General features: G+C 38.4%; 1 protein-coding gene across 5 annotated transcripts in view; it reads left to right on the top strand.

The window, feature by feature from the left end:
- NEK7 (NIMA related kinase 7) overlaps positions 1-16630 on the top strand; it is a 155145-nt gene that overhangs the window by 88138 nt on the left and 50377 nt on the right. For all 5 annotated transcript variants that reach the window (XR_009546307.1, XM_060178501.1, XM_060178504.1 and 2 more), the window contains 2 exons: positions 5568-5630; positions 6156-6266. Coding sequence is in view for 4 of the 5 variants with exons in the window: in XM_060178501.1 (XP_060034484.1) it covers positions 5568-5630; positions 6156-6266 (174 nt within the window). In the remaining variant the exon portion in view is untranslated. The remainder of the gene's footprint in view (positions 1-5567; positions 5631-6155; positions 6267-16630) is intronic.

A 16630-nucleotide genomic window follows, 5' to 3' on the forward strand; every position in this document is an offset into this window, starting at 1 on the left:
ACCATCTCCTTGACTGCTCACTGATCATAACTTTGGTCTAAAGAGGTGACAGTGAAACCTTCTGCTGTGGTTTTTCTAAGTCCCTCACCCATCTTCTTTCTCTTCAAATGAGAGAGAGAGGCTCTGTAAGGGAAAGTCTTAGCTTACTAGCCAGCAAGAGAAAACCAGAAACAAGTAAGCTGATAGGGAACATTTTCCTTGTGGTAGAGGAAAGTTAGGCTCCCTTTCTCTACCCCCAACAACAGGGTGTGTGTGTGTGTGTCTGTGTGTGTGTGTGTGTCTGTGTCTGTGTGTGTGTGTGTGTGTGTGTATGTATGTGTTTTCCTTGCCTGCTAGCCTCAGGTACTTGGCTAGAAGATTGGGGTATCTTTATGGCACCAGGGTTAAAAGGGGCTAGTGAGATCCTAAAAGGAAGAATTGCTACCCTGCCTCATGGCTATTCATTTCAGATCGAACTACACAGTTCATTTAATTAGGCTCTATAAAGCTGGAGATCTAGCAGAGATTCGGTTAAGCTTTCCATATATGTAAGATTTATTTAAGGTGAGAAATATCTCTTTTGTCAAACTCTCTTGGTATATGTTTTTAAATACTCTCTTTACTGCAACTTTAGTGTATTTATTTATTTATTTTTCCTAACAACTTGATGTTCATGGGGGCCAGGCAGTGGCACACATGGTACGAAGTTTAAGGACCCCAGTTTGAGTCCCCAGATCCCCATATGTAGAAACAGGTCTGCTGGTGGATATCTTTCTGTCTCCCTCTCTATCTTCCCCATCTCTCTTGATTTCTCTCTGTCCTATCCAAAAAAAAAAAAAAAAAAAAAAAAAGGCCTCCAGGAGCAGTAGATTCCTAGTGCAAGCCGTAGCGATAACCTTAGAGGCAAAATAAAAGAAGAAAACAACAACTCGATGTTTATCTTTTTATCATTTTATTGGGGGAAATGTTAATGGTTTACAGTATAGTAATTGACACATGGGGAAGGACATACCATCTTTCTAAGGACATTTCTGTCAAGTTACTTAATGGAGTCCCACCTCTTAAATTAAGATACCTAGTATGAACATTTTCAGTTTCATTAGTTATGAATGATTTTTGGCAAAATTTGAAGACGACAAAAGAAAAGTTTTTCAATGATTCAGAGCCTACTAAGATTTATCAGCTAGCACTTGCCTAAGCACTGCTAACAACTTTGCTCTTACCAAGTATAGACTAAATATAAAACCCCCAACCAACTCTGATAGAATCAAAAAGATATCTTCCAAAGATCAGCTTATAAATATTTTATAAAAATATTTTTGATGAAATTTGAATGTTTCCCTACACATGTTGCCTTTTCTTGCTCATGAAATCACACAGCTTTGAATTTTTGTCAGAAATGATTTAATCTAAAGATTAAGTATTTCTTTTTTGTCTTGATCTGCTGGCTAAGTGAAAAAAGTAGTTTTTTAATTGAATGTATTTGGCTAGGAAATTAGTTTCATGTTAAATGTGCCAGTTGTATTTCCTTCATGTTTGAGGAGTTGCATATAATATTATTTAAAATTGATTAGAAAATAAAAGTTATTTTGTAATTAAAAAATAGATTCATTATAAATTGAATTAAAGACTCACAATTTCTTTGTAGCATCCCTGCTTCCATATTGCATGCATAGGCAGGGTTTTTTAAAATCTTCATGTCTACTTTATTCTCATCTCACTTTTTATAAATAATTTTATTGAATAAAATGGAAATATTGACAAGACCATAGGATAAGAAGGGTACAATTCCACACAGCTTCCACCACCAGAACTCTGTATCCCATCCCCTCCCTTGAAAGCTTTCCTATTCTGTATCCCTCTAGGAGTAGGGACCCAGGGTCATTATGAGGAGCAAAAAGTGGAAGGTCTGGCTTCTATAACTGCTTCCCCACTGATCATGGGCATTGACAGGTGGATCCATACTCCCAGCCTGTCTCTCTCTTTCCCTAGTGGGGCAGGGCTCTGGGGGAAGCGGGCCTCCAGAACACATTGGTGGGGTGGTCTGCCTAGGGAAGTCTGGCTGACAGCATGGTACAGGAACCTGATGGCTAAAAAAAGAGTTAAGATATAAAGCAGAACAGGTTGTTGACTGATCATGAACCTAAAGGCAAGAATATTGCAGATGAAGATTTGGGCTCTTCATTTTGGAAAAAGCTAGTAGGTTTATTTTAGGTATATTCCAAGGGGCCCGTGACATTACTAGTTTGTGCCTGAGCCTGCCGTTTCACTTTTTATTTTTTGGGCATTATCTCTATTTATTTATTAGACAGAGACAGCCAGAAATCAAGAGGGAAGTGGGTGATAAGGGAGAGACAGAGAGATACCTGTAACACTGCTTCGCCGCTCATGAAGCTTCCCCCTGCAGGTGGGGGCTGGGGGTTCGAACCCACGTCCTTATGCACTGTAACATGTGCTCAACCAGGTACACCACCACCCACACTTCTCATCTCTCTTAAAAACAAAAACAAACAACTTTTCCCATCTACAGAGACATAGATTTTGGGGAGATTACATTTGTACATATCTCTTAGTTTATAGTTATCTTCATTTTAATGACATGTGCCAGAATCATCTTTTCTCTAGCTTCTTCAGTTTTTTTTCTTCAGAAATTTCATTCAAGCCTTTGAAAATGTTGCCCTTCCCAGCATCTTTTCAATGGGTTACCTCCAGACATTTGTGATGAGCAGTTCCTGAGAGCAGTGCCTGCATTTGTCATCTGGCAGGAGTCGATGTCTTCTGTTGCCATTTGGTCCTCCAGTATAAGCACTCTCTCTGAATATTTCATACCCATAACTGCATCAAGGCAAGACTTTTATTTAACTTGTTTATATTGGATAGAGACAGAGAGAAATTGAGAGGGGAAATGGACAGGAAGAGGGACACCCGTAGCCCTGCTTCACTGCTTGTGAAGCCTTTCCCCCTGCAGGCAGGGACCAGGGGTTTGAACCTGGGTCTTTGAACACTTTAAGTGAGCACTTAACCAGATATACCACCACCTGGCCCCCACACTTTTCTGTTTACATTAATATTTGATCTTATGGCTTACTACTAGGTTAACCACCTTCTTAAATGGCATTTTGAGGGATGATAGACTTTTCTATATTTAAATTGCTGAATGTAAAGCTTACCCCAGTCACCAATGAATTAACTTATTTTTATAGAATTATTTCTAACGTGTGTCTCCTTTTCCTGGATAAGTAGCAGAACCCTGCCAGCCATGTACAAATCTCCTTGAAGTATGCATTTATTTACATGCCCCGTATCATTTATTACAGTGTATGTTCATTTTCTGTGCTATGGTCTAGATTTTGCGTCCTCTAGGGTGTGCTTTGCTTTTGAAAGGGCTGCAAGCTTGTATCTTCATTTAATTTGTACCTTTAATAGAATCTAGTAGTACATTCAAGCCAGCACTGATTTTTCCGAGAGGTAGAAAGCATTAACATAAACACTTGAAGCTTGCCTGCTCACTGCTACATGGTTATTCATTTCAGATTGAACTACACAGCTCATTTATTTAGGCTCTGGAAGGCTGAAGACCTAGCGGAGATTTGGCCAAGCTTTCCAGGATCCGTTATTTACATTACTCATCTGTATGGCGTGAAGCTGTGATGTTCACGAAGACTGGGATAGCAGGGATTTTCTTTCCTTCAGACTCCTTTAAGTTTTTGGTACTACACGTTACCTAGAAGACATTGACTCTGGAGCTGAAATAATGATTGGAAGTCCTGATTCTGTCATTTACCTCACTCTTCCTTTCTACAATGCAACTATTCCCATTTTACCCTATAGGATTATGGTGAGGATTCAACAACCTATATAAAGAGTCCACACCCTTTGAAAAGCACTCTATAGTCTTCCCATATTAAAAAAAAAAAAAATGGATCTTGCCCTCCATTTAAGTTTCACACCTACTTTTCCTGGAACTGATTTACAGTCTTGAGTCAGGAAGACTTGATCAAGGTCATGATTAGAAATGTCACTGGACTGTTTTGTTTTGGGAAGAGGGCTTTAATCAACTTACAGTATCACCATATTCAGGTTTCCCTTGGAAGTTGACATTGCTTTTTAATGTATTGTTTTCTACAGATGAATCTTGAGAGGCGTTTTATTTTCAGAGACAGGGAAAATAACCCTTTGATTGTATTCATTTGTTGTTTTTTACCTTAGGCCAATATTTCTCAGCCCTTCTTATCTCTCTCCTCCCCTCCCACATCACTGAGGAAACTTTTCTTTTCTTTTTTCTTTTTAACATTTATCCTAACTACTCTTTGTCCCATGGCATTTTAATCTTAAGTGAAGTTCTGACTCATTTGTTAGTTAGCTTTGTGGATTTAAAAAAATATTTATTTATTTATTTATTTATTTATTCCCTTTTGTTGCCCTTGTTATTTTATTGTTGTAGTTATTATTGTTGTCATTGTTGTTGGATAGGACAGAGAGAAATGGAGGGAGGAGGGAAGACAGAGGAGGAGAGAAAGATAGACACCTGCAGACCTGCTTCACTGCTTGTGAAGCGACTCCTCTGCAGGTGGGTTTGAACGGGGTTAGGCCTGTCCTTGTGCTTTGCGCCACTTACACTTAACCTGCTGCGCTACAACCCGACTCTGTGGATTTTTTTTTTTTTTGTCAGTGTCTCCTTCCCTCGTTCCTTCATTCCTTCCTTCCCCCCTCTTTCTTTTTACCTTCCTTCCTCCCTCCCTCTTTCTCTCTTTCTTTTTTCTTTCTTTCTCTCTTTCTCTTCCTCCCTCCCTCCCTCTGTCTCTTGTCTCTTACTCCTTCCTTCCTTCCTTTCTTCCTTCCTTCCTTCCTTCCTTCCTTCCTTCCTTCCTTCCTTCCTCCCTCCCTCCCTCCCTCCCTCCCTCCTCTTTCTTTCTTTCTTTCTTTCTTTCTTTCTTTCTTTCTTTCTTTCTTTCTTTCTGTCTGTCTGTCTGTCTGTCTGTCTGTCTGTCTGTCTGTCTGTCTGCCTGCCTGCCTGCCTGCCTGCCTGCCTGCCTGCCTGCCTTTCTCTCTTTCACCAGAGTACTATTCAGCTCTGACATATGCTAGTGTGGAAGTCTGAGTCTGGTGAGCTCTGAGCTTCATATCTGAGAGTCTGTTGCATAAAGTACTGTGCTGTCACTCTGGTCTTTACCTTAAACTTATTTAAGTCTCTTTTCCTTGTCTGTAAAATGGTAATACTAGTATTATTTTTCCTATTAAAGTAAATGCAATAGCTCATATACTGAGTTCAACTAGCATATGTCAATTTTTCAATATACACTATTGTTTTATAATCTTAATCAAAATTTTATTGTGTTTTATTTGAACTTAAAACCTGAAATAATTAGCAGTTTTCTTTTTGCCATTTTTTAATACTGCCTGAGGAAGAGAAAATATAAGCTGTAGTGGCAAAATGAGACAAAACACTCAGAGATCTCCACAGTTACTTAAATAGCAAAGAAGAAAATTCATATATGTGTAGTTATATGCAAAACTTTGTATCTTTTACATGGTAGCATGGACCACAGATTATTATTTTACAACTTCATTCTGCGCTTCGTTTTTAGATATTTGATTTAATGGATGCCAAGGCACGTGCTGATTGCATCAAGGAAATAGATCTTCTGAAGGTAAGTAACAAATGGACCTACTGGTTATTTTGAACACACATGAATATGCTGATAAAAGTAATTTCCTAAAATGACATGCTCATAAGCAAAAAAGACTCTTAAAGCCCAACCTAGGCTAAACTGGTAAGTTTGCATCATAGTATATTAAAGAATATAGTTTCCTTTGAGTCACTGTAAAATAATTGAATTGCAAGACTTGGTAGGATTGAATTTCCCCTCTCCTCCTTCAAAGTAGGGAATAGGAAGCCACCAAAATAGCTCATCTGGGAAAGTCTCTGCTTTGCCATGTGTATGACCCAGGTGTTTTTTTCTATTTATAATAAAATAGAATTGATAACTAGTTTTACTTACATTATGATGCTTGATTCAAAATTCACTAAATCATGGCAAATACAGTCATTATAAGACTTCTGTACTTTGAAAATGAATCACAGTTGTCTAAGTTTATTGTTACATTATGAAATTATAAGTGACCCTTGGGAATCTACAATAAAAAACTTTTGATGCCTTATTTTTTTTTCTCAGCAACTCAATCATCCAAATGTAATTAAATATTATGCATCATTCATTGAAGACAATGAACTAAATATAGTTTTGGAATTAGCTGATGCTGGTGACCTATCTAGAATGATAAAGGTAAGCTTTTTTTTTTTTTTTTTTTTAAAGATGAAATAGAACATACAGTGAAATAAACATAGACATATAAGATAATTTTAAGGAAACAAACATATGGGTATAACAGATAATTTAAAGATCTCAGAAAAATGCTTAACAGTCCTGGTCCTGGTCTGATTGGTTCTCAGTGGAAGCTGTCAGTTGTTAATCAAGCCTTGCTAATTTGGAGCTAACTGTTGTATGTGGTTTAGCCTAATCACTGGAGTTAGTAACCTAGCTTTTTCTACACATCTGTCTTAGTGCACAGTGACCTCCTGGGTGTTTTTTTTCACAGATAAACAGCTAGGTTCCTGGTCAAATTGCTACTGCCCATATGTTTAGGTCATCTCAGCAGATACCTGGGCACAATTTGAAATCTCATCTATGTGGAGTGACTGTAAAACACTATGATGTAAGACATTAGCTTCAAAAACAATACTAGGAGTGTTGTATATATTATATTTTCTCTTCACAAGAATTCCGAGAGATAATTGATACCTAGAGAAGATAAGTATCATTACTGGCAAATAGAAAGACTGGCATTTGAAATTAGGTTGTTTTTTTTTTTTATTTAAGAAAGGATAAATTAACAACTCCATAGGGTAGGAGAGGTACAACTCCACACAATTCAACCCAGGTGCCCAACAACAGATGAGTGACTGAGAAAGCTGTGGTATATATACATAATGGAATACTATGCAGCTATCAAGAACAATGAACCCACCTTCTCTGACCCATCTTGGACAGAGCTAGAAGGAATTATGTTAAGTGAGCTAAGTCAGAAAGATAAAGATGAGTATGGGATGATCCCACTCATCAACAGAAGTTGAGGAAGAAGATCTGAAAGGGAAACTAAAAGCAGGACCTGACTAAATTGTAAGTAGGGCACCAAAGTAAAAACCCTGTGGTGAGGGGTAGACATGCAGCTTCCTGGGCCAGTGGGGGGTAGGAGTGGGTGGGAGGGATGGGTCACAGTCTTTTGGTGGTGGGAATGGTGTTTATGTACACTCCTAGTAAAATGTAGTCATATAAATCAGTAGTTAACTAATATGAGAGGGGGAAACTTAATTGTATGTCTTGGAAGTTTTTAAAACACAGAGTGAGTCTTTTTAATATATAGGCTGTGTATTTGATATGCGGACTCTCTCAAAAGCCTAGACCAAGTAGATCAGAAGCAACCAATAGCACAACTATATACAAGATACTGGGTATTGTACAGCAAACCCTAACAAAAGGACTTTTCAAAGTTAACCCAATTACCAAATAATGTGATGATAACATTAACTATCCATTGTCTTTTTGAACCCTAAGACAGCAGGAACCTCACATCTCCACTATAGAGCCTCTACTTGAAATTAGTTTTATCTGATCCAGAAGCCAACATGCTTTTTAATATCAAAATTTTGATATTAAAAACCTTTGAAGGATCTGATTGGAAAGCCTTGTTCTTCTCCCCAGGAAAAATGCTGATGTATACACAATTTGATTCCATTTTAGAACAGGCATAGATTTTCTGATCAAGGTGTTTACAAATTTTTTTTTTAATTTTTATTTATTGTTGGATAGAGACAGACATTGAGTACAGGGGGTGAGATAGAGAGGGAAAGAGGCAGAGAGACACCTGCAGCCCTGCTTCACCCCTTGTGAAGCTTTCCCCCTACCGGTGGGGATGAGGGGCTTAAACCCGGGTCCTTGTGCAGCGTAATGTGTGCGCTTAACCAGGTGCACCACTGCCTGGACCCTACAAAGTCCTCAGCAGCAGATAGTTAGGACCCTGCTATCAAGTATGGTTTCCTTAAAATCTACTAAAGCCCACATGTCACGTAACTTTCCTTAGACTTATCTTTCTCATCTGGAAGATGGAGACAGTTTAGGAGAATGCCTTGCTAGAAAAAGAAAATGGAAAAAAAAAAAAAAAAAACCAAAAAGACAAAAACAAAAAACCTACTTAAAAGGAATGTAATATCATATTATCACAGAATGCTATCAAGCTGACTGTTTTAGTCCCATGGGCAAAGTGACTCACGATAGGTTATTTGATTTTTTTAATTAGGGACTTTCCACCAATCACACATGTAGCTAACAAACAAAACATGGCTTGGAGCAGTAAAGTCTTAATTTCAGAAAAATACAAATACACACGTGCAAAATTCTATAACTAACTGTCAAAATGAGACATTACTTAAACCTTTAGGTCCTTATTATGGGGAGGAAAGAGCAGCACCTTCTTGGACAAACTCCTGCTAGAGGCAGGTGAAAGAAACATCTTGCCCCTGATTGAGAGATTGGTCATTTGGAGTTTTGATTGTGTTCTAGAGTTTGTTTTTTTTTTTTTGGTTTGGGTCAGTATAGTTTTCTTTCTTTTTTTTTTAATTTTTTTAAAAAATTATACTCTTTATTGGATAGAGACAGCCAGAAATCGAGAGGGTAGGAGAAGGGAGGGAGAAGGAAACAGAAACACCTGCACCGCTGCTTCGCCACTCACAGAGCTTTCCCCCTGCAGTTGGGGACTGGGGGGCTCAAACCCCAATGTTTGTGCACAGTAACGTGTGTGCTCAACCAGGTCCCCACCACCCGGCCTCATCCCATGTAGTTTTCTTCCTTTGCTGCTTCTGACAATTTGCAAAAACGTGCCCGGGCATATTGTTTTATTCACACACATGCACATATATACCCAGTATGTAACATATGCACTTTTTATTAGTATCTTCTACTTGATAAAACTATCTCAAGACCTGAGGGCCTTCTAGAAGCCCTGTGAGCTCTGCCAGTGAAGAAGGAAACATTTATCAGTGTGATCTTACGTTTACTATAGTGATGAACTCAGTTCCCACATTTAAATAGATCCTGCCATCAGCTGATGTTATCAAAGAACTTTTTTTTTTTTTTCAAATCAGATTACCCAGTGGATATAGTAAGATAAATCCAGAAGAACAAATTCTATGTGTGGTCATTAAAATTAACTTTCTGTTACAGTACTGTAACAGTACTGTAACAATCTCTTGAAATACCTTTGGGGACTTCTGACTAAAATTTGAAGATATCTCTCATGGGAAGGAGTATTTAGGAAACTTGTTAAGTAAAAGATATCAACTGGTTTACCCACCCCTCCTTTTTTTTTTACATTTCTCTCTCTCTGCCCCTCCCCCTCCCTCCTTACCCCTCCCCCAAACCAGAGTTATCTCTGTGCCATGAATCTGAATTATCTGTATACCATGAATCTACTTCAAGTGACCATTTCTTTCCTCCCTCCCTCCCTTCCTTTCTCTCTACCTTTCTCTTCCTTTCCCTTCCCCTTCCCCTCCCCTTCCCTCCCAGTCTGTCTCTTCCCCTCCCCTCCCCTCCTCTTCCTCCTTTTTTTCCTTAATAGACATATAAATTGAGATCAAGTGGGAGATATGGAAAGAGACACCTGCAGCGCTGCTTCACTGTTTGTGAAGCTTCTCCCCTGCTGGTGGGGCCTTAAGCCTTGGTCCTTGCTCACCGTAATGTATGTGCCTTACTGGGTATGCCACTGCCTGGCTCCCCAACTGATTTCTGTTTGTTTTTTTATATTGATTTATTTATTCCCTTTTGTTGCCCTTGTTGTTGCTATTGTTGTAGTTATTATTGATGCCATTGTTGTTGGATAGGACAGAGAGAAATGGAGAGAGGAGGGGAAGACAGAGAGGGGAAGAGAAAGACAGACACCTGCAGACCTGCTTCACCACCTGTGAAGCGACTCCCCTGCAGGTGAGGAGCTCCTTGCACTTTGTGCCACCTGAGCTTAACCCGCTGCACTACCACCCAACTCCCCTCAACTGATTTCTAAGAAGCAATAGGCCTTCATATCAACTTGATGAACTTTGATGGAAGACTGAAGTGGTTCTTCCTTAAACGACCAGTGTTGCCCATTCTCTCTGCTTTCTAGCAGATACTTTGTGCTAAAACTCCCTGGGTCAGTTTTCTCACATTTTCTTGGAACTTTTGAAAGTGATATTGCCAAATCTGTGTAACTTCTACCCATCTTGGAATAATGGACGTCACAGAAGTTTGACCAAACAGAACCAGGTCATCCATAGTTACATATCTGTTTTACAGTGTGATATTTTAGATGTGTCCCCAAACCTATGAAAGAATAATTTAATAACTTGGGGAGATCTGATCTGTGAAATCGTATCTCTGTCTTTTCATCAAGTACAGTTCATCTCATTATGAGTCTATGCATTTTGTGGGCAGTTTAAAATTTTTCTTAATACACAATCAGAAAGCAGGGAGCTCTCCTAAATCTGACAGATTTCCTTTACATCATTTTGCTAGTAACATGCATTTTATTACTTGTTTACTTAGTGAAACCAACACCTCATATATATGATTTCATGGCTCCAGGGCTGACTTTTTTCATTCAGATAGAATGATAAGGGGGGTGGGATGGGGAGAGACCCACAGCACTGGAGCTTTCCAAGCTGTGCGGCATTCCCAAATGGTGCTGGGGCTTAATCTGCCCTCTGCACTTGCCCTGCCCCGTAAGTTTCTCTACTCCAGCAGTGCGTTTGGAATCATGCTACACACTGCCAAATCAGTCCAATGAGTAGCCTTAACTCTATAGTTGTTTTTTTTAAATAAAGACTACTTATTTATTTTTAGATAGAGACAGGCAGAGAGAGAGAGAGAGAGATTACAGCACTGAATATTCCTTAAGTGCCATGAGGCCAAGCTTGAATTTGGGTTTCACACCTGGGAAAAACAGGGCATTATCCAAGCAAGCTACTTGACTGATCCAACTCTAGAGTTCTTTAACATATTCATTTCTGTGTGCTAAAGTCATGTTTGCTTTTTCCTTCTGCTATGGAACTCATTTTTTTGTGGGAAAGATAAGACTTTTAATACTCATGGAAATCCATTTAACTGAAGTTGTAATAAATTTTATAAAGAAACAGTGTAAGGGGGCCAGGTGGTGGCACACCTGGTTGAGTGCACATGTCACAGTGCACAAGGATCTGGGTTCGAGTTCCTGGTCGCCACCTGCAGGGGGAAAACTTTGCTAGTGGTGAAGCAGGTCTGCAGGTGTCTCTCTGTCTCTCTCCCTTTCTATCTCCCCTCCTCCTCTCAATTTCTGGCTGTCTCTATACAGTAAATACATATATATATAAAGAAACAGTGTAAGGGGCCCAGGAGGTGGCGCACCTGGTTAAGCGCACAAATTACAGTATGCCAGAACCCAGGTTCAAGTCCCTGGGTCCCACCTGCAGGGGGCAAACTCTACAGGTGGTGAAGCAGGGCTGCAAGTGTCTCTCTGTCTCTTTGCCTCTCTAACTCCTCCTTGCCTTTCAAATTCTTTCTGTCTCTATCCAATAATATGCAAATAAATAAAATATAATTAAAATTAAAAAAGAAAGTGTAGGTAATTATAGAAGTTTGTAATAGCACAGCCAATTTTTGACTAGGAGCTAATAATAATAATATCATTATTATTATTATTATTATTATTATGGAGTTGCTCTGTGACCTTGATCCTAGTGACTTAATCTTCATGAACTACAGTTTCCTCCTCTATGAAACTGATAATTAATATCTTGTTACAATGTTATTATGGTGCTAATTAATACAAATGCATGTATGTCTGGGATGTTTTATGTGTGAGAGAGGTAACTTTTATTAAGATAGTTCTTTAAGCCATAGTAAAACTTTTGAATGTAAAACCATAATGGTTACCAGAGGAAAAGGGAGTGATCAGTGGATGGGATGGGGAAACATATAATGGCAGGATGAAAAGAACATTTACTTTCCATAGTGAACATCTGAAGCTTATGTAATGTTATAATGTAATGTATTCCAAAAATAATAATAAACAAAAAAGATAAACTTCTGATATTTGGATATGTTGTTTGGAGTTCATTGCTGTAAGCAAAAATTGATACCAAATTTACCAGAGAAGAACCACCTACACTACACTACAAAGAAAGAAATCCCTAAAGAGACAATCCTTAGTTTTTAGAGATGATATCATACCTCAGTTTCACAGAGTAAATAGAATTCATCAGACAGGAATGCTCTTCCCGTTCCATGACCAAACTTGCTCGACCAACTTATATCTCTTACTCTCCTTCTTCCTTCCCCTTACTGTGATGAAGACAGGACAGATATGTGTCCCTCCACATGGCTTCTCTCTCATTTTCCTACCCAGAGTCTCAGAAATCTGAAGGCTATCATTATCTCTTCTCTGTTCTGTATCCACAGCCATTAGACTTCCCTTTTCATGCTTGAGCACCCCGGCCTCTCAGATCTAGCCTTCTTCTTCAGCAGGACGTCCGTGCTCACACTTCCATCTGTTCTTCTCCCCCATTCTTGGCTGTGCTTATGTCTATTTATCTCTCAGTTTTCTACTTAACCTCACTTTCTCAAGGACACTTCCTTTGTATGCATAAACTGTGTTATGAAATTAATACCTTCAGAATACTCTTTCATGACACAGAGTAATCTGACCATGTGGTTATTTGATTGATGTCTCTGTTTCTCGCTTAGGGTCTGTTGTCTGCTTTGCATACCAGGCTACCTTCAGTTTCTAGGAAGGTTCTTGACTCTATATGTGTCAAGATGGGTTCTTTGGCTTCTGTTACACTTCTCTGCCCTACGAGCCAGTAGGTGGCATGGTGGTTGTATAAAAACCACACAGTTATCTCATATTTCATACTCTGGTCTCCTGGAGAATTGCTAAGAGAATGAGTTATACTGATATATGATGGCATGGGAGAAGGCATTGTAATACAGGAAGGGGTTTTATTTTATCTTATTTTTGGCCAAAGAAATCCTAAAACTATTTGTTATAACCTTTTCTTTCTGGTATAGTCAGTTCTTTATGAGAGAGACTACTTTAAGAAAGAAATCATAGAAACTTCTTTTCTGAAGGGACATTGCAGTGACTTAGTGCTTTGCTTTATGAAGGACAGCAGTAGATACTTGAATTGTAAAAGGAACTGGTTAATTTCTTTACAGTGAGGAATACTGTAAATCATTCTGATCCTCACAATGCATTTCACTCTCTCAAGTCTTCAGCTTAATTGGCATAGAAGAGGAAATATAGCTTCTGGTCTGTGTTCCAGAAATGAACCTCTGGATAGCATTGCATCAAAGATTTTTTACATGTAAATAATTAATTGGTGTAGAGCAGGCTGACAAATATAATTAAGCAATTTATAGTTGAAATATTCAGTATTTCTCTAATTAGTGACAAAGGAATACCTGCGGCTGTGGTCAGATAAAATACTTCCCAGATGAGTTTTAGGATAAAAGGAAATTAAAAAAAATATATTCATCATGTATTGCTTTATTATTAGTGTTCAAAACTTTAGAGGAAAATACTCTTACGAAGCAGATAGATTTCCCTTTATTAAGTTGTGATACATATGCCATACACTTTCTTTGTCACACTCTAAACTGGACCATGCATGCTTCATTTTTTTTGTAGTATACCTTATTATTAATACTCTTTTACTCTTCCAATGTTAAGAAACATATTTGCTGATGGAAACAGTGTAGAGGAGATAAGAGACAAATTTCAACAATGCACACAAGGACTATGCTTATTTCAATTTGTCAGTAGAAATACTGCCAAATGGGAGTCGGGTGGTAGTGCAGCAGGTTAAGAGCACAAGGTCAAAGTGTAAGGATCCCGGTTCGAGCCCCCGATCCCCACCTGCAGGGGAGTTGCTTCATAAGCGCTGAAGCAGGTCTGCAGGTGTCTTTCTTTCCCCCTCTCTGTCTTCCCCTCCTCTCTCTATTTCTCTCTGTCCTATCCAACAACGACGACATCAATAACAACAACAATAATAACAACAAAAATAATAAAAAATAAGGGCAACAAAAGGGAAAATAAATAAATATAAAAAAATTAAAAAGAAATATTGCCAAAGTAAATTTAAATTTGATACCTTATTTTACCCAAATCCCCAAAAACAGTTTATTCATTGCATTATTCATAGGTTCCTATGTTAATAGTCACCTATTAGGAAATCACTTAGAGACAGAAGTGTGTGCGTGTGTGTGTGTGTGTGTGTGTGTGTGGTGTGTGTGTGTGTGTATGCATGTCTAGTGTTACATTGTTTAAAGCCTCATTTTGCTAAATATGATTAAAATATAACCCAGTGTAAGAACTTTTCTTGAGGGAAAAATCTCTGGAGCTTGTTATTGACAAATAAAGTTTCTACCACACCACTGTGACTAAAAAGCAAGTGAATATTCTTACAGTTCTTTTGGAGATTATGCAGTGTAAATAATTTAGTGATATCTATTTTGTCCCAAGAATTTGACCGTAATTTCAAATAGTTAAGGCTATTTCCCCTTATTCATAATACATTTAGATATAGACTCTTTATAGTCTCTGTATTGTTATCACTTCAATGCCATTCATTTTAAATTCAGTAGGAGCCTTAAGACTTTATAACAGACATAACATTAATTTTATGTATTGGTGTTTGCTGTGTTTAGAAATACATTTTGTGGGGGGTCCGTGGTAGTGCAGCGGGATAAGTGTACGTGGCGCAAAGCACAAGGACCTGCGTAAGGATCCAGGTTCGGCTCCCCATCTGCTGGGGAGTCACTTCACAGGTGGTGAAGCAGGTCTGCAGGTGTCTTGTCTTTCTCTCCCCCTCTCTGTCTTCCCCTCCTCTCTCCATTTCTCTCTGTCCTATCCAACAACGAAGGGCATCATCAACAACAATAATAATAACCACAACAAGGCTACAACAACCAGGGCAACAAAAGGGGGAAAGAATGGCCTTCAGGAGCGGTGGATTCATGGTGCAGGTACTGAATCCCAGCAATAACCCCGGAGGCAAAAAAAACAAACCAACATTTTGTGTTAGCTTTTTAGTATTGCTTAGCAGATCACCAAAGACAGAAGTAAACACAGCTTGGAACAATAAAAATGTATCATTTCACAATTGTTAGGGCTTGGTTCCCTACCCAGACTCTTAGAAGAGTGAACTCAGTATATCAGCCAATAGTATGACCACATCTGAGCTTCAGGGTCTTCTTCCTGACACCTTGTTTTTTGGGAGAATTTGGGTGTTTGACTAGAAACCCAGCTATCTTTCTCATTGTCATCTGGTATCCATCTTGAGGCCCCAGAAGCCACCTGCTATTTCCTACCTCTCCTGATAGTTTGTTCCCATAAAGCCAACTGGGAATTTCTCTCTGACTTTGAATCTGCCATCTTGAAGGACTTACAATCTGCCATCTTGAAGGACTTACGTGGCTATGCTGGGTGGGCCAGGGTTAATTTAAAAGCAGTTGATTTGGAGTCTTAATTACACCTGCAAGATCTTTTTTGCCTTAAGGTAACATAGTATGGGAATGATATCATAGTCATTCCCAGTTAATATTTACAAGGAAAGAATAGGACAGGAACAAAGACATGGGTATTTGTGGGGATGTGATGTATCTTAGAATTCATCATAGACTTCGATAAATTAACTAGAATATTAGCAGTATCTTAAAGACAATTATTATCTTCAAACATTGTAACTTGCAAATCTCACCATCTTGGTATGATTGTTTCTTACTTTGCAGATTCATTTTTATATATCTACATTTCGAGGTTATACTAGAAATAAAATCACTTTGAAATTTCTTTTATGCTCTTGACCTTTGGCTGTTTAAAGCAATAAAAACTTGCCAGCTGTATCACCTATCTTCAACAACTTTGATGTATGACTTTCCAGGATACCTACACTTTTTATTCTAGCACCTGGCATAAAGCATTTAATCCAAACCAGATTTCTAGTGATTCCAACGTGTAATCTATATCCTGTCGAGCCTTTTACATAAGATTGTTTATCACCTTAGAATTATGTGGAAGTCTCAAGGTTATACATCAGTGGCAGTTCCCGGAAATAATGATAGAGAGGTAGATATTATATATGAAAATATGTAGACATAGGTACCTACCCATAAGGCTTGTGTGTATCTGTATAGGTTTGTATTTATATGTGGCACCTATCTGTATGTAGTAAAGAATTGTGTCTATACAAATAGTATCATTGACGAGATGTAAGTTGAGTTTTCCTTGTCACTTAATTGGTTTGATAGTGAAGCCCAGCATAGAACTTGGGGGCTTTAGTGAACTGAAAATTGTAAACTATAATACCATTATGAAAGTCTGCGCACTTAACTAAAAGGCGACATGCAGGTTTTGAATTATGTTTATTGAGGACAAATCAGACAGTCATTCTCAAGCAACTTGTGCTTTTACTGTTTGGAAGTAATGCTGATTTAAAACTCCGTTTAAAACCATGTAGTTCCGTTGCAGACAATTAAGAGAAGAGATGCACATTCCTGCCCCATTTCTTTCATTTAGATTTCTACAG

This window comes from Erinaceus europaeus, chromosome 19, assembly GCF_950295315.1.
Source record: "Erinaceus europaeus chromosome 19, mEriEur2.1, whole genome shotgun sequence".
Lineage (NCBI taxonomy): Eukaryota > Metazoa > Chordata > Mammalia > Eulipotyphla > Erinaceidae > Erinaceus > Erinaceus europaeus.